General features: G+C 44.6%; 1 protein-coding gene across 5 annotated transcripts in view; it reads left to right on the top strand.

Annotated features, from left to right (window-relative positions):
• The window catches only part of DAZAP1 (DAZ associated protein 1), an 87,047-nt gene that overhangs the window by 48,776 nt on the left and 25,527 nt on the right, over positions 1-12,744 (top strand). For all 5 annotated transcript variants that reach the window (XM_073547204.1, XM_073547202.1, XM_073547203.1 and 2 more), the window contains exon 6: positions 4,865-4,913. In XM_073547204.1, the coding sequence (XP_073403305.1) occupies positions 4,865-4,913 (49 nt within the window). The remainder of the gene's footprint in view (positions 1-4,864; positions 4,914-12,744) is intronic.

Raw genomic sequence — 12,744 nt, 5'->3', positions numbered from 1 at the left:
GAGGCCAGAGAGTAGGAGATTGCAGTAGTCGAGGCGGGAGATAAGAGCGTGCACTAGTGTTTTTGTGGTTGAGGAGTGAGCGGATCCGGGAAATATTTTTGAGTTTGAGGCGGCAGAAGGAGGCGAGGGCTTGGATATGTGGTTTGAAAGAGCGCAGAGTCGAGGATCACCCCAAGGCACCGGGCATGCGGCACTGGGGAAAGAGAGCAGCCGTTGACATTGATGGATAGGTCTGGTGGGGGAAAGATGATGAATTCTGTTTTGTCCCTGTTCAGTTTGAGAAAGTGAGCAGAGAAGGCGGCTGAGATAGCAGACAGAAATTGTGGGATGTCAGTCAGTAAGGAGGCGAGATTATCTTTATTATGAATAAAAAAAAAAATTTTGTATCCGTTAAAAATCACATCAAGAAATGAGAACCACAGATCAAGGGACATAAGGTAAATACCTCAATTTTTTTTGCACAAACTATAGACAAAAAAAGTGTAATTATGTTCTTAAAACCCACAAAAATATTGGTGTAAAGAAAATGCTATTTTAAAGTCTTGAATGCACAAATGGGGTCAAAAGATACAAAAATGCAAAAAAAATTGCGAAAAAAGTTGCAGCGTGCGATTGAACATGTAGAGTGTCCTCTTTTAGTCAGAATGATATAGCACACAGTGTAGTGCAAAGACCAATGTGAAGTGATCCCAAATGCGAGCCTAAAGTGCAACAATGCATGTAATTGACTCTAAATGGTGCTATATATGCATGGGTTTACTGCAAGAAAAGCCATGGACATATGGATGAATAAAGCAACAGGATTGCTATGAAAAAGTTAATTCCCTGAAGTGCAGCGCAGTAATGGTCCCACCAGAGCCGTGTCCTAACCCCGACATCGCCGTTTCGCTATTGCTTCCTCTATGGGGGCGTAACCAACCTGGTTTAACATGGTCCCTTATATATGAGGTCCTGAATGTATGTGCCAATTCATTGGTGGGTAGTGAGATCCTAAATGTTCTGTGTCAATTCATTGGTGGGCAGTGAACCAGCGCTTCTGCACCGCTGACACTCGCCCGGAAGTGAAGAAATTACTTCCGGTCACCGCGCTGGAACGCTTGCGTTCCATCCATATGTCCTTGACTTTTCTTGCAGCAAACCTATGCGCACATAGCACCATTTAGAGTCCATTACAATGCACTGTTGCACCGTAGGCTCGCATTTGGGATCACTTCATAGTGGTCTTTGCACTACACTGTGTGCTATATTATCATTCTGACTAAAACAGGTGACACTCTACATGTTCCATTGTGCGCTGCAACTTTTTTTGCAATTGTTTTTTGCATTTTTGTATCTTTTGACCCTATTTGTGCATTCAGCACTTTAAAATAGCATTGTCTTTACACTAATATTTTTGTGGATTTTAAGAACATAATTACACATTTTTTTTGTCTATATTTTGTGCAAAAAAATTGAGGTATTTACCTTATGTCCCTTGATCCGTATCCTTTGATTTGTGCTTCTCATTTCTTGATGTGATTTTTAATAGATACAAAACATTTTTTTTATTCATAATAAAGATTCTTTGGTACTATTTTTTTTACTTCAGTCATCCTTTTTCTCCATTCATTTTTGCGTTCGTGTGTAAGATTCCTGTATTTGGATGTTTGCCTTCATTATAACCAGACTGTGTTAATATAAATATCATATATTATATAGTCTTTTCAAACAGAGTGATCTATTTCAAGTGTTTATTTCTGTTAATGTTGATGATTATAGCTTACAGCCAATGAAAACCCAAAAGTCATTATCTCTGTAAATTAAAATACTTTATAACACCCACCAGCTTGAAAAAATTATTTTAAAATCCGAATTGTTGGCTTACTGAAATGTATATTCAGCAAAGGCACTCAATACTTGGTCGGGGCTCCTTTGGCATCAATTACTGCATCAATGCGGCATGTCATGGAGGTGATCAGCCTGTGGCACTGCTGAGGTGTTATGGAAGCCCAGGTTGTTTTGACAGGAAAGACTAGAAGCAATGGGATGAAACTGAGTGGGAGGAGACACAGATTAGATATTAGAAAAAACTTTTTGACTGTTAGAGTGATCAATGAGTGGAACAAGCTGCCACGAGAAGTGGTGAGTTCTCCTTCAATGGAAGTCTTCAAACAGAGGCTGGACAGACATCAGACTGGGATGATTTAGCGAATCCTGCTTTGAGCAGGGGGTTGGACCAGGTGGCCCAGGAGGTCCCTTCCAACTCTGATTCTATGATTCAGCTTGTCTGCATTGTTGGGTCTGATGTCTCTCATCTTCCTCTTGATACTACCCTATAGATTCTCTATGGGGTTAAGGTCAGGTGAGTTTACTAGCCAATAAAGCACAGTGATAGTTTGTGAACCAGGTATTGGTACTTTTGGTGGTGTGGACAGGTGCCAAGTCCTGCTGGAGAATGAAATTTCAATCTCCAAAAAGCTTGTCGGCAGAGTGAAGCATGAAGTGCTCTAAAATTTCCTGGTAGACTGCTGCGCTGATTTTGATCTTGATAAATCACAGTGGACCTACACCAGCAGATGACATGGCTCCTCAAACCATCACTGATTGTGGAGACTTCACACTAAACCTCAAGCAGCTTGGATTGTGTGCCTCTCCACTCTTCCTCCAGACACTGGGACCTTGATTTCCAAAGTACCACATCTGGATTGATGCAACTAAAAATTTTATTAGACATTCTTTATACAAACGTTACATTAGTATAGAATTTTCTCAGAAGGGAGGGAACTAGTAGTTCTGTCAGGATGGGTTCCTGGAAATACAATTACTGGTAGGTCTAATTATCGCTTTCCAGTTCACCAATCCTGACCGCACCATGAAGAATACCAAAGTATGACTATCTAGGGCGGGACCACTGCATGAAGAACCTTCCTACCGAAGGCTAGTTGCCCTGAGACTACGTCTAGTTTATAATGTTTCGAGAAGGTATTCAGACTAGACCAAGTTGCGGTCCTGCAAATCTGATCTACTGAAGCCCCCCTTTCTCAGCCCATGAAGTAGCTATAGCCCTAGTTGAATGGGCCCTCAACAGGGCAGATAAGTACCCCTGGTAGCTGAGACCCTGGAGAAATTTAAACTCTAGGGGGCGCTATACACTTATTTCTCAGCGCAGTTAAAAAGCGTCGCTGAGGCATGAGTACCCTTAACTGCTGCCGTTAAAAGGCGTATTGGCAGTCATTAAGGGGTTAAGTGTGGCAAATATGCAAAAGAATAGGAAATCAGGAAGGGGGCAAACACTTTTAAACACAACTGCATGTGATCTTATGGAGGAGACAAACTTCTCTTTATATACCAACCAGCTGAAGAGCCCAGCGCCTCCCGGGCATAGTTAACTAACTACGGCTAGTTATAACAAATTTATAAAATATATATATACACATACACACAATATATATATTGTGTGTGTATATATGTGTGTATATATATATATATATATATATATATGTGTATATATGTATGTGTGTATGTATATATATATATATATATATATATATATATATATATGTGTGTATATATCTCTGAGTGTAGAGCCCCACCCACTCTGCATAGCCACATTCACTATAATATCCCACATCATCCCGTCAGCCAGAGCCACCGGACATTTGCCACTAATATCCCACATCATCCCGTCACAGCCGCCGGGCTACTACCCCTAATATCCCACATCATCCCGCCAGAACCACCGGACTACTACCACTAATATCCCACATCATCCCGTCAGCCCGAGCCACCGGACTACTACCCCTAATATCTCACATCATCCCGTCAGCCCGAGCAACCGGACTACTCCTGCTAATATCCCACATCATCCCGTCAGCCCGAGCAACCGGACTACTCCTGCTAATATCCCACATCATCCCATCAGCCAGAGCCACAGGACTACTACCCCTAATATCCCACATCATCCTATCAGTCTGGGGTCAGTACCAGAGCGCTGAGTGGATTTGCCCTTACTTGCATACCAATGATCCCTTTAATAGAACTCTGGGGTCAGAATCAGAGCGCTGAGGGATTTGCCCATCTTCCATACAGGAGATCACTTTGAGAGCCTGGGGTCAGTACCAGAGCATCAAGAGGTGGGAAGACTGTTTAAAGTCATATAGGTTATTTATGTGTAACATAATGCACGGGGATCCCTTTAAGAAAGGCCTGGGGTCAGAACCAAAGGGCTGGATGGATTTGCCTGGACTTCCTTACCGGTGATCCCTTTAAGAAAGGCCTGGGGTCAGTACTAAAAGCGCAGTATGAATTTGCCCTAACTTCCATACCAATGATCCCTTTAAGAGACCCTGGGGTCTCTCCCCTTTTCCAGAGTTCTGTTCCTTTAAATTTCAAACACTGGCTGCTGCAACGGATCCGTCCAAAAACCGTGCTCGCTGCTCTTTTCTGGGGGGCAGACAATGGCTGGGAGCTTATGTTCCCAGGGATGCTAGGTTTCTCCCATCATGTCAGTGTCTGCTGAGGTGTTGTCAAGTGGGAAAACTTGCTCATAGCAACCAATCACAGCTCAGCTTCTTTTAACCAGCTCTGGTGAAATGAGAGCTGCTTAGTGATTGGTTGCAAGGAAAACTGTTGCTCATACAACCAATCACAGCTCAGCTTCTTTTGAACAGCTTTGGTGAAATGAAAGATGCTTCGTGATTGGTTGTTGATACACACATACACACACACACACACACACACACACATACATACATACATACATACATACATACATACATACATACATACATACATACATTCAGTTTTATATATATATAGATTGGAACCTTAATTTTGCGCTGTTCCATAAATAGTATATTATATAATTAATGTTTCTGATTTCCAGGTCACTGAAGTTGTGATGATTTATGATGCAGAGAAGCAGAGGCCGAGAGGTAAATAAACTCTGATCCATCTTATTTTCCAATCTTTCATTCTTCTCCTCATTTAGATGGCAAACAGTTTTCTGAGTGACCGAGCTTCACACATTACCTACCTTCACTTCTTAGGGGTTATTGCTTGCTCCATATCGCATTGAAAATGTGTTTGTATTTGTAAATTGACCTTGAATATCTTAAAATTGCTCCCTCACTCCAAAGAAAATAAAATAAAAAAATCAGCAGCCTACCTTGTGCTGCATGTTGGGTCATTTGCAAGCTGTGACGTTTGTGTCTCAGACATCTGACATGTTTCACTTTTACATAAACTGTATTTTTTTCAAACTGCCATTCTTACTTTTCCTTTGTTACACGTGTATGGTCCTACTGAAATAATGCCAGTGCACCAATCAGAATCCTGGGTGTTCTGTATTGTGTGTCGGATGCATTGTCTCCTTTTGTCCAATTCGGTGTTCCTCTCCAGAGCCCAGGTCACGTGCTGGTGCTGGCCACAGAACATCCATTACCTGCTTCATACATGCTGTCAAAATTGTTTGCCATCTGAATGTCCTACTATTCACCTCATCATTAAGGCCATATATATATATATATATATCTATAGTAGTGTTCCTTTCCATTTTAAGCTAAGGCATATTTTGTTTTGTTCTTTTCCCCCCATTCCTATCCATTTTAAGTTACTGTAAAGTATTGTTAAACTGTTTGTTGTTTGACTGTGATTAATGTTATCTCTCTAGCTTTCTTTTCTCTAGGTGTTTAAGCTCTATCACTCAGGTACAGGCCAGTCTAGTTAGATAAGCTGGGGGTGCTGCTGTATGTTTGGGGTGTAAATGAAGTGTCAGTACTGTTTTTGTATGTTTAGGGATTTCTGTGCTGTTAAACTTTACCTGTGACTTTTAGACAGACCTTTCCCCCTTCTTTCACAATCTTCCTATACTAGCTGACATGTTGAATTCTTCTAAGGCAGAGGTCAGATGAGTATTCAAAATTTTTGCAAATTTTCATTTAGTAAAATAATTTTTTTCATGCATTTGCACTTTGTATAGCATCCGTTTTTTATGCATCAACCGTTATTGAAATTTACAGTAACAAATAGTCTTCTGTTAACCCCTTCATGTCCATAACTTTAATTTTCCATCCACATGGCCGTATGAGGGTTTGTTTTTTCCTAGACAAGTTGTACTTTTGAATGGCATCATTCATTTTATCATATGTTGCACTGGGAAGTGGGGAAAAAAATCCAATTACATTGAAATTGCAAAAAAAGTGCAGTTCCACGATTTTTTTTGTTTACTATGTTCACTATACAGTGTACAGTCAGTATGATTTAAATACCGTATATACTCGTGTATAAGCCGAGATTTTCAGCTTATACACAAGTCATATACCGGGGAGGGGGAGCGGGGGTGTCAGATATTACTGACGCATCTCTGCGGCCCCCCCCCACATGGTACCGCTCATTAAACTAATGAATATGTGCATATTCATGAGTTTAATGAGCGGTACCATGTGACCGCTGAAGGAAGGGAGACCGTCAGAGAAGCAAAGGGGGCTGCAGAGACCGTGCAAGGAGGGGGGTAAGTCTATCCAATATTCACCTGTCCCTGGTCCATCGCTGCTTGCTGCTGTCTGCTGCGTCCTCGGTCAGTGACGTTTAGGCAGCAGAGGGCGCGATGACGTGGTTAGTGCGCGCTGCGTCCTTTGCTGCCTAAACAGTCACTGACAGAAGATGCAGCAGCAAGCAGCGATTGACTGGGGACAGGTGAGTATCTCAGGTGCCGGGTCATGAGCCAGCGGCGACACCAGCACCTGGCCCTCAGCAAGGAGAGGTGAGTGTCATTTTTTTGCAGCATCAGCATATGGGGCATATTATATGGGGGCATATTCTATGGGGCAGCATATGGGGGCATATTCTATGGGGCAGCATATGGGGGCATATCCTATGGGGCAGCATATGGGGGCATATCCTATGGGGCAGCATATGGGGGCATATCCTATGGGGCAGCATATGGGGGCATATCCTATGGGGCAGCATATGGGGGCATATCCTATGGGGCAGCATATGGGGGCATATCCTATGGGGCAGCATATGGGGGCATATCCTATGGGGCAGCATATGGGGGCATATCCTATGGGGCAGCATATGGGGGCATATCCTATGGGGCAGCATATGGGGGCATATCCTATGGGGCAGCATATGGGGGCATATCCTATGGGGCAGCATATGGGGGCATATCCTATGGGGCAGCATATGGGGGCATATCCTATGGGGCAGCATATGGGGGCATATCCTATGGGGCAGCATATGGGGGCATATCCTATGGGGCAGCATATGGGGGCATATCCTATGGGGCAGCATATGGGGGCATATCCTATGGGGCAGCATATGGGGGCATATCCTATGGGGCAGCATATGGGGGCATATCCTATGGGGGCAGCATATGGGGGCATATCCTATGGGGGCAGCATATGGGGGCATATCCTATGGGGGCAGCATATGGGGGCAGCATATGGGGGCATATCCTATGGGGCAGCATATGGGGGCATATTCTATGGGGCAGCATATGGGGGCATATTCTATGGGGCAGCATATGGGGGCATATTCTATGGGGCAGCATATGGGGGCATATTCTATGGGGCAGCATATGGGGGCAGCTTCTATGGGGGCATATCCTATGGGGGCAGCTTCTATGGGGGCATATCCTATGGGGCAGCTTCTATGGGGGCATATCCTATGGGGCAGCATATGGGGGCATATCCTATGGGGCAGCATATGGGGGCATATCCTATGGGGCAGCATATGGGGGCATATCCTATGGGGCAGCATATGGGGGCATATCCTATGGGGCAGCATATGGGGGCATATCCTATGGGGCAGCATATGGGGGCATATCCTATGGGGCAGCATATGGGGGCATATCCTATGGGGCAGCATATGGGGGCATATCCTATGGGGGCAGCATATGGGGGCATATCCTATGGGGGCAGCATATGGGGGCATATCCTATGGGGGCAGCATATGGGGGCATATCCTATGGGGGCAGCATATGGGGGCATATCCTATGGGGGCAGCATATGGGGGCATATCCTATGGGGGCATATCCTATGGGGGCAGCATATGGGGGCATATCCTATGGGGGCAGCATATGGGGGCATATCCTATGGGGCAGCATATGGGGGCATATCCTATGGGGCAGCATATGGGGGCATATTCTATGGGGCAGCATATGGGGGCATATTCTATGGGGCAGCATATGGGGGCATATTCTATGGGGCAGCATATGGGGGCATATTCTATGGGGCAGCATATGGGGGCATATTCTATGGGGCAGCATATGGGGGCATATTCTATGGGGCAGCATATGGGGGCATATCCTATGGGGCAGCATATGGGGGCATATCCTATGGGGGCAGCATATGGGGGCATATCCTATGGGGGCATATCCTATGGGGGCATATCCTATGGGGCAGCATATGGGGGCAGCATATGGGGGCATATCCTATGGGGGCATATCCTATGGGGCAGCATATGGGGGCATATCCTATGGGGCAGCATATGGGGGCATATCCTATGGGGCAGCATATGGGGGCATATCCTATGGGGCAGCATATGGGGGCATATCCTATGGGGCAGCATATGGGGGCATATCCTATGGGGCAGCATATGGGGGCATATCCTATGGGGCAGCATATGGGGGCATATCCTATGGGGCAGCATATGGGGGCATATCCTATGGGGCAGCATATGGGGGCATATCCTATGGGGCAGCATATGGGGGCATATCCTATGGGGCAGCATATGGGGGCATATCCTATGGGGCAGCATATGGGGGCATATCCTATGGGGCAGCATATGGGGGCATATCCTATGGGGCAGCTTCTGTGGGGGGGCATATTCTATGGGGCATATTCTGTGGGGGGGCATTTTCTATGGGGCGGCATATTCTATGGGGCAGCATATGGGGGCATATGGGGGCATATTCTATGGGGCAGCATATGGGGGCATATTCTATGGGGCAGCATATGGGGGCAGCTTCTATGGGGGCATGTTCTATGGGGCAGCATATGGGGGCAGCTTCTATGGGGGCATGTTCTATGGGGCAGCATATGGGGGCAGCTTCTATGGGGGCATGTTCTATGGGGCAGCATATGGGGGCATATTCTATGGGGCAGCATATGGGGGCATATCCTATGGGGCAGCATATGGGGGCATATCCTATGGGGCAGCATATGGGGGCATATCCTATGGGGCAGCATATGGGGGCATATTCTATGGGGGCAGCTTCTATGGGCATATTCTATGGGGGCAGCTTCTATGGGCATATTCTATGGGGGCAGCTTCTATGGGGGCAGCCTGTGGGGGCATGTTCTAGGGGGCAGCCTGTGGGGGCATATTATTCTATGGAGCATCTTAAGGGGCCATTTATTAAACTTTGTGCAGCAATATATGGGGTGTATTTTGTATGGAGCATCTTATGGGGCCATCGTGAACTGTATGGAGCATTGTGGCTCGTGATTCAGTATGGATATTCAAAAACATTTAACCTACTGATGTCTCAATTAATTTTACTTTTATTCGTATCTATTTTTATTTTTGAAATTTACCAGTAGCTGCTGCATTTTCCACCCTAGGCTGTCAATAAGTTTTCCCATTTTTTGTGGCAAAATTGGGGGGTCGGCTTATACACGAGCATATACGGTAAATATTCCAAAATGTATAGCGTGGGTTTTTTTTTGTTTTTGTGGTGAAAAAAATTCGCATTTTTCTCCCCAAAACTTGTAACATTTTACATTTTTGCTATAGGGAGCTGTGTGAGGACTAGTATTTTGCTCTCTGACCTGACTTTTTTACTGATACAATTTTGGGATAGATACAATGTTTTGCTTGCCTCTTACTGCATTTTATTGCAATGTTGTGGCTGCTAAAAAAAACTGTATTCTGTTTCGATGCTCCTATTACGCTATTTACCAATCGGATTACGGTCTTTTACTGATTATAAGATGCACCCCCCCTAATTTTGGGGGGTAATGGGGGTGCGTCTTATAAATGTCTATATACCTTACTGATACCGTTGCTGCAGGCTGATGAGGACGTGCCCTGCGGTGCTGCGGGGTCTCCGGCAGTGTGGTGGGGCTCTGCTTACATTTTGAGAAAGGCCAGAGGGGGCCCCCCTGCAGTTCCGTGGTCTCTGGGAAAATGGCCTCCAGGGGGCAGCGCATGCCGACATCAAGATCTCAGGAGATGAGATTTCAGCGCTGAAATCTCATCTCCGGAGATCTTTATGCTGAGATCTCCATGCAGCGCACTGCACATCGGACACCCCCTCGTCCCAGCCTGTGGCCTGAAGCATCACCCCATTCCTGCTTTCTCCAGCTGGGACCCCTGCTTCACCGCAGCCACCACCCACGGTAAGCAATAAGACGCAAGGATTATAAGAACCACCACCGTTTTATTTAATAAAAAATGTTTTCCTATTTTTCTCAAAATTTGGGGTGCGTCTTATAATCCAAAGTGTCTTATAATATGGAGTGTCTTATAATCCTAAAAATATGGTAATTTATTTTACATGTTGATTGGACTTTTCTGAATGCTGCGATACCAAATTGTGTTTTGTTTTTTCTTATTTGAACTTTTGTATTTTTTTTTTTTTTGCTATGATAGTTTTCTTAGGGGACTTGAAGCTGCGATTGATTGTGTGTACTTTAGGCCGGGTTCACATTTGCGTTTGAGGGCTCTGCGGAGGGCTGCATACTTCATCCGTTAAGCCCCGCCTACTTCTGCATGCGTCCTGTGTACCTATCTTTAACATTGGGTACGCAGGACATGCGGATGTATGCAGATGCGTTGTTTTGATGCGCCTGCCGTCTGCGCAAAAAGCAACTTGTCCTGCGAACCCAATGTTAATGATAGGTACGAAGGACGCATGCGGAAATAGGCGGGGCTTAACGGAGGAAGTACGCAGCCCTCCGCAGAGCCCCCGAACGCTAATGTGAATGTAGCCTTACACAGTAGTGCATCAGCACTGCTATGTATAGCTAAGATCAGGATCTCCTATGAACTCCAGCTAAATTCTGGCTTTCAGTATAGTAATGATGGCTGTCAAGGCAGCACATTGGTGCCCCGTGATCACGTCACAGGTGTGCCAATAGGAGCATGGGATAGCGAGCCCCATACCGGTGTGTTATCTCCAAGGAAAACAGTAGGAGAGTTCAGCGCCAATAAAGCCTTCTCTGAGAAATGGTGAGCTTTACGCTCAGATTAAACTCGCCTGTTTAATCTGTTAAAACGGCATATAGTGCAATATCAGCTGCAGCAGATCCACGGGTCAATAAGGGACCAATAGACATCAATAGGTAAGAAGGAGGTTAGTACAAAGCTACTTCAGGAAAAAACGCATGATATAATCCTGGGTTCAAATCCCCTAGGGAAAGTATCTGCAAGGAGTTTGTATGTTCTCCCTGTGTTTGTGTGGGTTTCCTCTGGGTTCTACGAATTCCTCCCACACTCTAAAGACATACTGGTTTAAATTATGAGCCCCTATGGGGACAGTACAGATAATGCCTGTAAAGCGCTGTGGAATTAATGGCGCTATATGATTGAGTAAAATTAATAATATACATGTGTTGTGTTTTTTTCCTGAAGTAGCTTTACTTCAAAACGCGTCAAAATAAAACCATTTTACTTTACTACACTGGGATATGTCTTAATTCTGTCGGCAGCGCGGAGATCATCCACTAACTCCTTCTTACATATTGGTGTGTGTTATCTGACACTCAGAGATTGACAGTGGTATTTAACATGTTAACATTTGTAGGCATATTTCTGTTCCACCTGCAGCTGTTCGACCAAAATCGACCATCTGCAAGGAAATATGCGGCTGCTTGCTAGCCCACATCAAAGGCAGGGACACAACATATGCCATATCTAAATGGTGTAAAGGGGTTAAAGAAATACAATATGTCTAAAATTCTGATGCTATACGGTTGACTACTTGGGATCCATTTTTTGGGACTAGTGCGTTTTGCAAATTGTTCTTGGAGGACATTTGTTCCGGGAAACGAAAAAAACCTGTTGTATCAACAGCTGTCTGAATAACATTGGTCCGAGTGCTTTCAGCTTTTCCACAGAAAGCACTTGGATCAAATATACGATGGTGTGAGCGTAGGATAAGAATGATCGAGTTGTACATATTTGTTGACCTTTTAGTTGTTGGCTTTTATACATTTCATACACCTTTTCTGCAAACGTTTTTAGTGCTGTTGGTTTCTATCCTTTTGCCCCTCTCTAGAGAGCCATAAGACTTCTTCCTTTATACTCATGTAGATTGGATGTCCCAGATAATAATCCATCTAAAACCAATTTCTCACAGGCATCATACTTTGTGGGTCTCCTCATCCAAACTAACATATTTCTTGGTCCTTATGATGATCAGGACTGTTGTCAGGCCAAGATTAGGGACTGTAATACAGAAACAGAAAGGTGCCTTTACAGTAGTGTTACCATGATCTTCGTTTGGGTGAAAAGGTTTTTGCTTCCATACCAGTTTTAGCAGTGTTTAGTGAATGGTCTACATGGAGATTATTTGCACATCTACTGATACTTTGTTTACACCTCACTTGCTGTAGTGGGAAATGCAAACCTTTAGAATATTTAACAATTGTCCTGCTGGATCTCAGCTTGGCCTGTATCTTTGTGTATTCATATAGCTTTTTCTCCAGTTTAGACTCTGGGCTTTTCCAACAGTGTTGGGAAAGCTTTGGTAGTCCTTAGCTGTTAGATATTGTATCTGTTTAACGCTTTAGAAATATGTATGGCTGCTGTCAGCACTAG

Source organism: Dendrobates tinctorius, unplaced genomic scaffold (genome assembly GCF_039654945.1).
Source record: "Dendrobates tinctorius isolate UK_male_01 unplaced genomic scaffold, ASM3965494v1 ptg000011l, whole genome shotgun sequence".
Taxonomy (NCBI): Eukaryota; Metazoa; Chordata; class Amphibia; order Anura; family Dendrobatidae; genus Dendrobates; species Dendrobates tinctorius.
Note: the sequence above shows the minus strand (reverse complement) of the source record. Positions and strands in the feature narration are given on the sequence as shown.